The sequence below is a fragment of the Sinohyriopsis cumingii genome, chromosome 6 (genome assembly GCF_028554795.1).
Source record: "Sinohyriopsis cumingii isolate HCF-2022 chromosome 6, ASM2855479v2, whole genome shotgun sequence".
NCBI classification, from domain to species: Eukaryota; Metazoa; Mollusca; class Bivalvia; order Unionida; family Unionidae; genus Sinohyriopsis; species Sinohyriopsis cumingii.
The window spans coordinates 23,818,476-23,833,965 of NC_142966.1; the positions used below are offsets into that span (position 1 = coordinate 23,818,476).

Sequence of the window (15,490 nt, forward strand, 5' to 3'; positions counted from 1 at the left end):
ATCAAATGTGGTGGGGGACAAACCCTAAACTTAAATAGTACAACATCAGTTCCAGGAACTAAAAAAAGCAATTTCTCTTAAACTAAGTAATATCATAGACTTGGTTTCTTTTTGTTTTGTTCTTGCAAATTCAAAAAAAAAGTGTTCAAACAAAGAGATAAAGTACATACTTCGGATGTATGTAATGTGTGGATGGATCCAAAAAATGTATTTATAGTTTTAATAAACTGTTGCCCTCCACTGTTCATTGAGTCAAATGCCATGTACTTATCTGTGAGAAAATGGTTAACAGAGAGACTGTTAATCATCTGTGAATATGTGTCTGTATTGTCATATTTGTATTCATTTATGTGTGTGTGTGTGTGTGTGTTTGAGCGTCTGTGTGTGTGAGAGAGTCAGAGACAGAGAGAAACTGTATTTAGAGAAATGGAGAGAATTGAGCTGAAAACTAGTATTTAGACATTGATTGGTCCAGTTTGACATTTTATAGAACTGGAACACTTCAAAGGATTTATCGATTAGCTTTATATTCAATTTTTTAACACAGTAATAATAAAACAAAAGAAATGATACTTTTTCAAAACAGAAAAAGTTTCTTCACCTGAATTTGCAATGTTGCTATACAATTTTGTTACTGAATTGGATGGTAACATCCAAAGTAGGTATTAAAGCTGAGAAAACAGAACAGGTGGCATTTGTTGTATACTTTTTCTTATTATACATATTAAAAGAAAACATAACAGATTCCTGTAATTTTCTTATAGTATTTAGTCTTTAAATCTACAATGGCATAAACTATAATTATGTCTGGGATGCAAATGCTCACATCCTTATTGAATAATGTGTTAATTTAGGACAGGAATCTCACAACTGAAGAGATATATATGTATACACACACACACACACACACACACATATATATATATATATATATATATATATATATATATATATATATATATATATATATATATATATATATTATTTTGTGCACTGCTTTTCTCAAAATACAAATGGTATGGGGTTTAACATTTTAAGAAAAAAAGTAAATACCTTTTCAGTGATGGATGTGTGTGTGTGTGTGTGATTTGGATTTGTAATGTAACTTTAACAATTTTTCAGTCATACTGCTACGATGTCTGCAGTGGGACAATTTATAGTGATGTCTAGCACTAGGGCATCATGCCGCAGACATGTAGCATGATGTCCCACCCAGTTCCATTATCCTGACACCAGGCTAAGCAGTCCTAACACTAACCTCTTAATGCTGAGTGCCAAGCAAGGCAGCTGTTAGTATCAATTTTGAAAGTCTTTGGCATGACTCAACCAGGGATCAAACCCATGACCTCCCACATCCAAGGCGGATGCTCTAACCTCTAGGCCACCAGAGCGGTTTCAGTGATGGGGGGAGGGAGATCATGTCATTAATTTCAAAACAGATGCACCAGTGGGACTCAAATTTTGTGCACTTCATGACCTGAGCTCCACAACCTTCAGATTGATCAGAGCATTTCTGTGTAAGATTTGAAGCTGAATTATATTTATGATGGAGGAAACCCACCTAGCTTTCAAACAAATCTGGCATGTACCAACTTATTCAATGTCACAGAAACCAAGAATGTGATTAAATATATGAAATACCTTCAAATAATGCTTAATACATGAAATAACATATAAACAAGAATGTGATTAAATATATGAAATACCTTCAAATAATGCTTAATACATGAAATAACATATAAACAAGAATGTGATTAAATATATGAAATACCTTCAAATAATGCTTAATACATGAAATAACATATAAACAAGAAATGTTTCAGGCACTTTACTATGGCAATAATAGCAACTGTCAAATTCAGTTCAATCAAATTTACCAAACTTGCTTCAAAAGTGTTATCAAGTTTCTCGCAATGATTCTCCATTTATAAAAATGGACATGGCTTTTACATGTTCTTATTAAAACAAAATCTTTTTCCTGCATGTAATTAAATATGTAATGAAATTCTGATACTAAGAACCATTTTTTGGTGTGCATCAATGACAGGTGTAGTTCTCCAATTCAGAGGCTACATTACATTATTAGTAAAATCCCAGACTTTACCCTCAGTAAAAAACTAATGGAGTGCATTAGAGATGCATAACAACATTTAAAGTTTGATTGGTCTAAGCCCAAATTAAGGTGTTTTGCCAAGTGGTTTACCTAATTTAGCGGAGAGAGGGACTAAAGTATTTTGTCTAAGAACACAACATGACAGCTGACCTGACCTGTTCTGGGAATCAAGCCTGGTACTCCTATGTATTTTTGTATAACTTGTTCTATTGAAATTTATACATCTTGAATTCAACAAAAATTTTGTTTCCACTTTAAATTCATTTTCTTCAAGGAGAAGAACTCTGCCTAGCACAAACCTGTGCTCTGAGCAGTCCTTATCGCAGCTTATTAACCTTGCTTTGCTCTAACATGAAATCTAGGTCAGAAAGGTCCTTTCTGCTGAAATGACTTCCAATGCTGAATATGTTATAAAAAGAGCTGTTTTAAGGTTTCTCTAGTTATTATAACTTCATTCATATCTGGTAATACATCAGCATCATTTGTCATATACTGAAGGCTCATATGAGGTAATGAAGGAGATTGATTACAGACAGTTACACAGGAACAACTCACTCTGATGAACATCCAACATGAATTTGTGAAAATGCACCCTTTGTTTTCTCTCTACTGGAGCACACTGATGAAACATATCCATTAACATGGTTTTTCCACAACCTGAAATATAATTGAATCAACAATGAATTATAAATTTAAAAATTCAAGAACAACTCAGCAGTTATATTGGATCTAATTTCTGTGCATTTGTATCAGTGATATAAGAAAGTACAATGAATGTGGCATCCGGTAACCAATGCCAAATAAGCATAAGTAATATTCTATGTACTAAAACTTCTCCCAACTGCAAAAGAACAGTCATGCTACCAGTTTCTGACTAAGACAGTTATAATAACAAAAATGTAAGACTTTTCAATACTTTTTAGTCACTTTGAAATTTGTCCAGACATTTTCAAGACATGGAAAAGCAATTTTGAAACTTTTCTAGCATTCATGACCCACATGGGAACCTTGCATTATTAATGTAATTTGTCTTTTCTGTCCATATCATAAATATATATATATATATATATATATATATATATATACACACACACACACACACACACAATGGGCAATAACTACTGCTTATTACCTCCCTTTGCTGCCACCAGGTGTTGCCAGTTTTTAAGCGAGTGAAATACCAGTGAGGATGCTGGAAAGAGTTTTAAGTAATGTCATTGAGTAAGTATTCTTAGAGAAACAATCTGACTGGAAAAATTTGCCTTCTTCTGTGAATATGTTCCCAAATCACATTAACATTAGGAGAACATGTAATGGGGGAGAGAATGCTAAACATCCTACCTATACCTTGGATATCCTTCTAGGGTTTTGATTTAATTTGGTGCTTTATGGCACAGCAACTCACATAGGCTATTTAGAGCTGAGGCAACAGGATTAAAGTGCCTTGCCCAATGACAAACCATCGCAGCTAACCCCTCCACCCTTTCAATTGTGAGTACACCAAGCTACCACAGCTCCCTCTATCAAGGGAATAAAACAACTGGATTCCTTAAGAAAACAATAACCTGATCACCCAACCTGAAAGCAATGCAGCCTATGGTCACATGATATGTGACCCCAGTGCTAAATAAATCTGACAGCCCAATGCCAGGGGCCCATCTGATTTCAGATCAGACACCTTTCATGTTCTAAGTGAGGTGCCTGTTGGAATTGTTGAGAGAAAAAACCCTGAGAAAATTGAAATCATGCTGATGAATGCAGAAATTTAAGTAAATTATCTCCATGTATCCCCATACCCTTAAGAAGATCATCTACTTATCATACTTCTGTTGAAAGCTTAAACTTTGTGAACAAAGTGAAGCATGTGATCAATGAATGGGGAACAGGTTGCCTGGATTACCTACAATTAGTAATCACTTAGCTTTAACATATAAGTGATTCTACCAGAGGTATGACAAAAATACTGTTTGGAATATTTATGAGTGTTACAGAAATCAGCCACAGTGTGTGTGTGTGATTTGGATTTTTAATGTAAGTTTAAAGAATTTTCAGTCATACCGCTATGATGTATGCAGTGTGACAGTCTAGCAATGGGGCATCATGCTGAAGATATGCAGCATCATGTCCCTTCCAGTCACATTATCCTGACACCTGGCCATCTAGTCCTAACACTTACCTCTTAATGCTGAGTGCCTAGCAAGGCAGCTGTTAATACAATTTTTATAAGTCTTTGGTATGACTCAGCTGGAGTTTGAACCCATGACCTCCTGCACCCGAGGCAGATGCTCTAACCACTAAGAGACTGGAGCTGTCTTGCAAAATCAACCACAACCAATCTAGTTAGTATCAAATCTGTTCCTGCAGTCGTTGCAACCAGTGCAATAGGATTGATTCACAACAAGCTGTTCACTATTACTTTATTGTTGTAGTATGGATTGGTTTGGCTAAATGCGGAATGGTTTTTGAGGTATTATAAGTAATAAAGGGATCAAATGTGGTCATGATGTCATTTAAGTCTTTGATTAAAAAGCAATCATCTTTTAATGGTGGCAATATAAAATGGAAAGACTGACTAAAAACAATTTTGGCAGAAACACTTTGTAAGAATGCTGACTTCTTTTTCTAATGGTCTTGTTTAATTGCCATTCTTTTGTTCAAGATTTTTAAGTTAAAAGTTTAATGAATAACAATTTAGCTGTCCCTTGCTCATGCTTACCCTAGTGTAATGCAACACTGGTTAAACATTAAAAGCAGCACCTATGAACAATATAAAAAGGTATAAAATGAAACTATAAAGCTAGCTGATTATAAAACATGAATTAGATGCTAATGAACATAAAAACTTCTGATCCAATGCTTAAGGAGGACACTGATAAAGTAATCAGGCAATGTCTTACCTCAGGTCCTGGGGGAAAACATTAATATACATGATGATTTTATTTGCAGCTTTTCATATTTGAAGTGCACAACTGAAGCATTGTGTGGTTAAAAGAATAGTAAAAAAATTAGGACAATTTTGGGAATATGGAAACTGGAGTCAGGGACTATTAAAGCTTAATCAAGGTTTGTGATATTTTTTTAAATCACCAGTCCTGGGACTGTGTCTAAAACCATTTTCTTAACCAATGGACCATTATATCCAGATTTTTTTTTCTTTCTTACCCACAAAATTTCACTGACAAATCTGGCAAAGCTAAATCTCTCAGATAAAAACTTGGTATGGTCGATTCTACATGCCAGCCAACAGCTTCTATTATGTCTTGGATTGAAATGTTACATTTGAAAGCACGACTCGCAAAGATTACTCAAATTTCATGACCTGAAATCCACATGAGGCAACTTTGATCTTTTGAGACTTCAAAGTATGCCAAGTGGTTACCCACTTCAGTATGAACACATGGCTTGAGGGATGATATCCAGGAGAAAGAATAGTTTGCAGGTGCCACAATTTGCTTCTGTGAATTTTAAGTAGTACTTGTGGGCACAAACAGTGTCTTGTATGACTGCTGCTCTTAATATGTCTATCAATGAGAGGAAGCATATGAGGACTGTCTGACTGCCCATTGACTGCAGCCTTTTGTTGGCCACAATGCCTGGTTGTGTCATGAGGACCATAGAGTCATCCAGTCTGAACTGTACATAGACTGGGTCAACTGAAACATGTTTTGCATGATAGTAGCTTCAGCGAGGTTCAGGCTAAACTTAAATTTATTTGAACTGAACTATGCAAAAACACAGGACACTTTCTTTTGCAAGACTGTCCTGACAAGAGTTAGGCATAATGGAGGAGACAGTCAAGGCTGGGGAGGATTACCTGTGACCAGTTAGTGAACTTTGACCTTGCCCAGAATCATCCTGGGCAGATCTATCACTAGACTGATGAGACTGGCAATCCAAGGCTATCAGAATCATCTTGCATATATGCATCCTCAACTTCTGTATTATCTTCGGTACCAACATTGTGGATGGGTAGGCAAAGGCCCACAAACCCTCCCAAGTGATTGACAGTGCATCCACTGCCCAAGCTTCTGGGTCTGGAAGGAGAGATAAACATGGTCAGCTTGTGCTTCCACCTTGTTGCAAAAAGACTTAACACTGAATGCCCACACAACATGCACAAATCTGATGAAAGATCGATTCTTGGAGGGACCATTCAATATGAATGACCTGACCCTTTTTGGAGAGAGTGCTAACCATGACTTTGAGTCTGCCAGGAATGTGCTTAATTAGTATGTTGACATTGATTTCATTAACAAAGAAAATGCCAAACCAGAAGGCACATGTCAGGTGATATGATGCCCCCTGCCCACTTGAAGTGGTAGGTCACCAGTACAGAAATATTCAACATAATCAGAAGAGTTTTCCCAAGGAGATAGTCCTTCCAGAATTGAAAGGCATAGAATCTATTTATGATTTCTGGGTATAATTACTGTCTACCTTTGAAAAACATTGCAAACATTCACCTGCAACATATTTTTTAATTTTATGCAAATTCAGAATCATATTTTCCAAGATTTCTTCTTTACAAATAAAGACTGATTAAAAATAAAGCTGACAATAATAGCTAAGCACATCACTGACAGAAATATAGTTTATGTTTAAAATTATAGAGTAACTGATCAAAATTCAAAGCAAAAACACCTGATACACATTGAAAACTACATCTGAGTTTCCTTCCTGTGGAAATAACTTCTCAATGTACAGTAGCAGACTCTACACTGTTCATTATTATCAACATGGCCAATGTTATAGCTCATGTTTCAAAGTTGACATTACTAAATAAAATCAACTTACCTACACTGCCATGAATATACAATCCTTTGGGAGGACTACTTGTCTTTTTGTCTCCAAAAAGCTGCAAACAAAGCAGGTAATTTATTTTGTAAAATACCCAAGTCAGAAATGTGAAAAGCGAATAAAAACACAAACCACAAAACAATATGCAACATTCTCCACTTTTGTGTTATGTCAATATAGAAATGCTGATTGGCCTAATGTGATCTTAGATGTGATGTGATTTGGATTTTTAATGTAGCTTTAACAATTTTTCAGTCATATCGCTATGATATCTGCTGTGTGACAGTTTATAGTGATGTCTGGCACTGGGGCATCTTGCCGCATTCACATTATCCTGACACCAGGCTGACCAGTCCTAACCCAAACCTATTAATACTTAACGCCAAGCGAGGCAGCTGTTAGTACCATTTTTGTAAGTCTTTGGTATGACTGGGCCGGGGATTGAACCCACGACCTCCCGCACCTGAGGTGGACGTTCTAACCACTAGGCCACCAGAGCAGTGTGTGATCTTAGAAAAGTTAAAATGTAAATTTTAGTTGAAAATGTGAAAATCTGAGTAATCCTTATGAAGAAGATGATGAACCAACTACACATAATTTCACTGACCTAGGTACTTTACACAGTAATAAAAACTGGGTTACTGTAAACTACCTTTGAACAGTGTAAATATTTGTATTTGAAATTATTGTACAAAATTCAGTTTAATGACTGCACAAACAATACTCCTTGAGAATGTCCCCACTATGCAAAAACTGTAAAAATGAAATCAATGTCCATCATTACATGACAAAACTGTACATAAAGTGGCTGCTGGTTCCAAACTTAGAATTGAGTCCAAGTGCACCAAGCCCATGGTATCAAGTCTGGTTTATAAGTATACTGGTATATTTATCTTCCTTCTACCAGAATCTGCAGTGAAGTTGCATTGTTCCAAAATTTGTGTCATTTATTTACACTGCTTACAGCCTCTTTCTCCTTTCTATATACCAAGACCAGAAAAGAGAGGCGGGGAGAGCAAAAAGGGAGAATTAAACTTCAAGAATCATAGTGTACATTTAGAAATCCAAACTCAGCTTAAACTGTATTAAATGGCTTTAGAATTTGCAGGAAAATTTGCTTAACATCTTGCATACATGCACAGCCAGGATTACAAACATTACATCCCATGTTTTCTTCAAAAAAAAGCAACGGGGCAAATGAAACTGAAGAAATGTACAACTAAATAAACCCACACAAAAAAAGAAAAATTACCTATTGAAAATCTAACTATTGTACCTTGGTAAAAAAGCCACCAGAATTAGGAGGTTTATAACCTTGTAGTTGTACACAGAGGGAATCCAAGTGTTTCATTACACTGATCTGATGCTGATCCTCATTCAGTTCTCCCTTCTCCACTTTTGTCCTGTATACTGCCAATGGACCTCATGGAGTAAAAATAAAATAAGTTTTCAATTCTGCATGTTACTACTTTTCTTTAGAGATACAAATCTATTACAACAAAATACAGCTGATTTTTTTCATACTATCACGAACAAGTTGCTTTGGTCACTATGTGTGTTTATGGGATTTGTATTTTTAACGTAGCTTTAACAATTTTTCAGTCATAATGCTGTGATGATTGCAGTGTGACAGTTTATAATGATGTCCAACACTGGAGATTCATGCTACAGACATGTAGCATGATGTCCCACCCAGACACATTATCCTGACACCAAGCCAACCAGTCCTATCATTAACCTCTTAATGCCGAGCGTCTAGTGAGGCAGCTGTTAGTACCTGACTTCAGTCACTGACTGGGGGGAGTTCTGGGTAGGGTATTGAGGACTGTTAATCAGAATGTATGCCCACGTTTTGTGCCCTAACAGGATAGTATAGGTGCCTCAGAATGTATGCCCATGTTTTGTACAATACACCACTCCCTCGATAACTCGCGCACATCGGGGTCCAGAAACATCGACCGCACTATAAGCGAGGGGCGAGTTATCGAGGGACCTATAAAATAAGCCCAAAACCAATAAAGTGATTGACGACATAACGGAAAAATAAGGGGGGGGGGTAGGCAGATTATACTGTTGAATACTCACTTTATAATCGTTCTGAGATTAACTGTTAATAAATATCTCTTCATAACGGTGTACTTTATTATTTTCTCATAGGACAACATTAAAAATTTCAGGATAAATTACAGTATATTGAGGCGATCATCGAAACATTATTCCACGTTGTTTCCGTTCGCTGAACATGTGTACCATTCACACATTGTGTACTATGTCACTAAGTTTTATGTTGAATTGTATACATTCTAGTTTTATTGTTTGAGCCAAATTAGAAGTTTTTTATACACAAAAGATCGACTCTTTTCGAGAAACAGTGTCGATCGAACGATAGATAGATAGATTTGAATGCGATAGAAGTAAAATGGAAAACAAAAAAAAAAACAAGAGTTAATCAGTACTGACATATTTAATTGGTCTACAAATTTAAAACAACGTAAATTAGAACAAGTTAATACTTGCCGTTTGTGCCACGCTTGACAAATATCAATTCACTTTTTGAAAAAATCAGTTAATTTTTTTGTGTGTTACTCCTTGGTTTCTCTGCCGCCGAGCAAAATCCCTCAGATTTCTCAACTGCATGAGCTTTACGTAGTCAAAATTTTGGGTCTCCATCCACCTTATGGCAATATCAAAATATTTGCTTCCTGTGCAGAGGGGTGGGGGTGCAACATCAGTGTCTGCATCACTTTCAACACTTGTGTTACTCCAGTTAGAATCGTCTTCTGCTGCAAATTTGTTCGCCATAGAAATAATTATAGTTTCATCTGACATGGATTCGGCTGTAGGGCAATCATTGTCAGCACAAATCCACTCCTCCATCAAGAGAAACGCCCATCTCAGGACCATGAGTCTTTACTAATTTCTCCCAAACAGCCTCGGCATTAATGACATCAGTTTCTATGAAACATTCGAAGTCACTATCGTCGTCGTTGTCTCTGTTACTGTTTTGCTTTACGTCAAAGGCAGCTCCAAGACCCTTAATTCAGCACCCGAGGTCTCTTGTAATCGATTTTTTTTTTAATGCAACAAACACTTCCCCAAGTTGTTGATCAAAACAAAGCCGGCATGTACATGTAATTAGGTTCTCACACAAGTACTCACGGGTTTCGATGTGACGGTCGATTGACTCTTTTCATGTTTTCAATGAACAGACTATGTTGTGATTATAATGTTTACACTGAAACGGAATTAAAGGATTAGAACGTGACTTTCACACAGGAAGTCGTTTAATTGGTGTTTATTTCATTCTCTGTTGCCACCTGTTAACATTTACCAGAAGTTTTCATTGATCGCTATTTCACCAGACTGTTTATTTACAGTATAATGACAACTATTTATCCTAAAAACTTACATAATATATGATATCTTTAAACAGAGGTCTCGCTAGGATTTTAAAACTGGGTCTTTCTGCCTCTGAATTCAATCACTAAATATCAGTACATTTTCTCACTCGGCCGCCAAGTCAAAGCCTTTGAACTAGCCGCCTAGCTCTTGCATCATGTTCTTTTTTTTTTTAAATGTACTCTTATGAAATAGCAACAGTACATCAAAGAGTCTTTCAGTCACTGAATTCTGTCATTGTAAATATCAGCACAGTAAACTGATCAACACATTTTCCCACAAAGCAGGTGGCTGAAACAGGACCGGCAAATCTTTGAATTTTCCCACGCACCTGTTACATGCGTACGGAGGACTCCAGCCTCAGTGATTTTCTGCGTCCCAGATCAAAAATTGGCGTCCAAATACGCGTAATTAAGCGTTTTGGAGATCTCTGAAATTAATTCTTCTCTAGAGCTTGCAAATTGCAAAATATGGATTATATTTTTACGGGCATTAATCACCATTTTCGATGATAAAACGAGCAATGTATCAAGGTTTAATTTATCAATTCTTATCGTGATTTTTTTCAAGTTCAGCATATTTTAAAGATATTTTAAATACATTTTGTCTGGAAAAAATCGGGAGCCAAGACAAACACCGCGTTATAAGCGGGATCGCGAGTTATCCGGGCGCGAGTTATCGAGGGAGCGGTGTAACAGGACAGTGAAGGTGCCAATGTATGCCAGGTAATCAGAATCTATGCCCAAGTTTTGTGCCCTAACAGGATAGTACAGGTGCCTATGTATAATCAGAATGTATGCCCAAATATTGTGCCCTAACAGGACACTATAGGTGCCTATGTATAATCAGAATGTATACCCACGTTTTGTGCCCTAACAGGACATTATAGGTGCCTATGTATAATCAGAATGTATGCCATCATTTTGTGCCCTAACAGGACACTATAGGTGCCAATGTATGATCAGAATGTATGCCCACGTTTTGTGCAATAACATGATAGTATAGGTGCTTATGTAAAATCATAATGTATCATTATGCTCATGTTTTGTGCCCAAAACAGGACAATATAGGTGCCTATGTATAATCAGAATACAGGGCTCGAATTTAACACAAATTTCTTTGTAGCCAGAAGGACTAGTATACTGAGAAATTTACTAGTCCTGCCAAATCTTTACTAGTCCTGTTCACAAAGCAATGTCACACAGCTTTCATGTACTTTTACCGATTCAATTTTAAAGTTCGAACAACCCACAACAAAACTGGATGTTTTCTGTGTGTTTGTTTTTGCGAATTGCGTACACCAGTTACACCACATAACATTCCTTTCCTCGTCATAATTCAGCCATTCCCTGTCTTTTGTTCATTTCTTCAGAAATTTTCCATTACGCTTTTCCCTATCATAAGAATTATTCCTCATCATTCTCATTCAACTTTTGTTTGTTTTTTTCTGGTGGCTGAACACCTTCTATCAAATGCCACATTTTGCTTGTCTTATAAACAGGGGAATTGTGCCTTGTTTACAAATACGAGATGTTATAGTACAGCTGACGCAAATTATTCAAAGCAAGAAAAGGAATGGCACAGTGTCCTTTATATAAGAAAGTCAGAGCAAGAAACACGTTTCAAAACATGTGTCTTTGCCCCATCCCACAATTAAATGGCCTCTCCCTAACAAAGACTTAACCTCAGTGGATGTTCTGCATGATCAAAGCAGTGGCTATTGTAAACACTGTTATAAAATATTAGCATCAGAAGATAGTGTTTATTTCAGCTTGGAAAAGGTGTGTTCCCATCAAACGAAGCCATCTGACACTCTGCGTGTTGTATTTAACAGCTCCAATTATGGTATCATAAGTCGTAAGTTTGGTAATTGTTCCTAATTAATTGAACTTCAATGTATTGTTGAAATTAATAAGGCAGAAAATTTTCAACTCTTAGATGCCCATGCTCAGAGATTTTAATTCTCAACAAAATATATGGCATTCTGCTTGGATATCTTCACATGTATTCAATTGTTTGTTCATTCTTATAAGGGAAAAATATAAAATCTATTCTTATCATCATGGAAAAAGTATTTGTATGGAAAGGATGTGTCAATAACATAATCGTAATAAACTGATCTAATTCTTTTTATTATTTTGATGGAAACGTAAAATATGTAGTTTCCTGTTTGTGACTGTTGGAGTGTTTGGGTAGCGAGCAAAACAAAAGAACCGTAAACAAAAAAACATGCAAACTAATTTCTTTGAATAGTTTTTGCCGTGTTCTTTTGTGTGGTATACCGCTTTGTAGTTTGTTACTGTGGTCGAGTGAATAAAGTGTGATACCACATCCTTTTTCATTTAATTCATTGTCAGATTGATTAGGTTCAATTACCAAACTTCCGTTATTAATGACGGGACCATAATTTGCGCTGTTAAGTGAAATGCACAAAATCGGATGGATTCTTGTTATAGAAATGCATCTTTCCGAGGCAGAAATTGACTTCATCTTCTCATGCTAATATTTTATGACTGTGTTTACAATGGCAACTGCTTTGATTCTATATTATGAAAGTTACTAGTCCAACAGGAAATCTGCTTGCCTTGGGCTAGCGGACTACCGCCCTGGAATGTATGACCACGTTTTGCGCCCTAACAGGACAATATAGGTGCCTATGTATAATCAGAATGTATGCCCATGTTTTGTGCAATAACATTACAGTAAAGGTGACGATGTATAATCAGAATGTATGCCCACTTTTTGTGCCCTAACAGGATAGTACAGGACCTATGTATAATCAGGATATGTACCCTAACAGCACAGTATAGGTGTGTGAGGAAATTATTCCATCATCATAAACATGAATTTAACTTTCTTGTTGTCTAAAGGTTACATAAGATCCATTACACTGGCTGAAGGCTTTCTGAGACCCACAGTGGATGGCTGGCTGTGTGTTTATTCCATAATTAGATGAATCAGCTTGTCACTTTAAAGAAATTAAACTCGTCGCATCGCTAAGGCCTGACTTCTGTGTTCACAGATATGTGTGACAAAGGGTTTGTGTGGAAAACTGTAAACATCAAAACAGGCATACTAGCCAATTGGAAGCAGAGAAATTTAAAAACCTACTGAATATTTGTGTAAATAGGAATTTGTTAGATTGTGTATTACAATACATAACTAATTTATCTGGACAAGGAACATAACATATAATCATAGAAATATATCATATTGTATATCTAATAGAATTTGAACTGGGATGGTATTTGCATTTATCACTAAGTAGAATAAGAATTATTTAAAGTAGTGAATTAGTATACATATGTATTTACATATTCTACGTATCATTCTATTATTTATAGGACATGGGAAATGTGAATGATTATCATAAAAACGGTAAATTGCTGTAAGAATGTAACATTTAGACAGTGTATGCATGTTTTATGAAATTTTTTTAAGCATTATTATTTGTATGTAGAGCAAGGCATGTATGGAATGAGGTACATTAGTGTGTGAAGAAGACCTGGTAGAGTGATTGCCCTTTAGTCTTATGAGCAGCCCATGAGAGTGTAAGGTGAAGAGATGAGTATAGGGAGGACCAGGTGTATGTCCCAGGAAGCTCCCCAGTTGCACGTAGGGATGGCACTAAACTCTTAAGGAGGGAAGAAGGAAGGAAGAGTATAGTACAAGGAGTAGCAGAGTACAAGGAGTGGTACAGGAAGAGTGCAGGATAAGAAGAAGCAGTACTGAAAGAAGCAGAAGGGAAGGAGAAGACCAGAAGAATTGATACAGACGAGTGCATGGGACTTCTCACTTAAAAAGAAACTCTCTCACATTAGGACATTAATTTTCACAAGATGCAATAAGAAGGCGTTTGTAACAGGCCAAATTAATGTAATAGAAGTGGAATATAATTAAAATATTTCCATCAGGAAAATGTTAGAATTATAGATAATTTATTATTAATATTGATCAAACTGTTATATGTTTTACTTTGAGTTTATGATATATTTAGGTTGTCGGCATTGTTGACTGGGAGCTCATAAGATGTTCAAAATTTACATGTCCACCTTTCTACCGGATCAATCCTAATACTGTAGAGGGATTGTGACAAGGTGGCTAGGTATAATCTCAATGCATGCCCTCATTTTGTACCCTTTCAGGTCAGTATTCATACCCAATTACAATCAGAATGTATGCCCACATTTTGCCACTTTCAGGTCATTAAAGGTGCCTATAAGTAAGCAGAATGTATGCCCATGTTTTGTGCCCTAACAGGACAATATAGGTGCCTATGTATAATCAGAATGTATGCCCACGTTTTGTGCCCTAACAGATCAATAAAGGTGCCTATAAATGTATGTCCACATTTTGTATGTATAAACAGAATGTATGCCCACATTTTGTGCCCTAACAGGACAGTATAGGTGCCAATGTATAACCAGAAAAAATGCCAATGTGTTGTGCCCTAACAGGACAGTATAGGTGCCTATGTATATTGGATAGTATAGGTGCCTATGTATAATCAGAATGTATGCCCACGTCTTGTGCCCTAACAAGACACTACAGATGTCTATGTATAATTGGAATGTATACCATCATTTTGTGCCCTAACAGGATACTATAGGTGCCTATGCATAATCAGAATGTATGCCCATGTCTTGTGCCCTAACAAGACACTACAGATGTCTATGTATAATTGGAATGTATACCATCATTTTGTGCCCTAACAGGATACTATAGGTGCCTATGTATAATTAGAATGTATGCCCATGTCTTGTGCCCTAACAGGACACTATAGGTGCCTATGTATAATGGACAGTATAGATGCCAATGTATAATCAGAATGTATGCAATTATTCGTGCCCTAACAGGACAGTATAGGTGCATATGTATGATCAGAATGTATGCCCACGTTTTGTGCCCTAACAGGACAATATAGGTGCCTATGTTTAATCAGAATGTATGCCCACATATTGTGCCCTAACATGACACTATAGGTGCCTATGTATAATCACAATGCATGCCCACATTTTGTGAAATAACAGGATAGTATAGGTGCTTATGTATAATCAGAATGTACGCCCACATTTTGTGTCCTAACAGGACACTATAGGTGCCTATGTATAATCAGAATACATGCCCACATTTCTGTCATATAACAGGACAGTATCGGTGCTTATGTATAATCAGAATGTA

At 36.4% G+C, this 15,490-nt stretch overlaps 1 protein-coding gene across 4 annotated transcripts in view; it reads right to left on the reverse strand.

The window, feature by feature from the left end:
* The window catches only part of LOC149796492 (AFG1-like ATPase), a 62,218-nt gene that overhangs the window by 45,737 nt on the left and 991 nt on the right, over positions 1-15,490 (reverse strand). For 2 of the 4 annotated variants that reach the window (XR_016421705.1, XM_089961206.1), the window contains exons 2-4: positions 8,187-8,332; positions 6,908-6,968; positions 2,669-2,770 (exon numbers count right to left, since the gene is read on the reverse strand). Coding sequence is in view for 3 of the 4 variants with exons in the window: in XM_089961206.1 (XP_089817332.1) it covers positions 2,669-2,770; positions 6,908-6,968; positions 8,187-8,332 (309 nt within the window). In the remaining variant the exon portion in view is untranslated. The remainder of the gene's footprint in view (positions 1-2,668; positions 2,771-6,907; positions 6,969-8,186; positions 8,333-15,490) is intronic. The other 2 variants (XM_089961208.1, XM_089961207.1) reach the window with 2 other exon arrangements.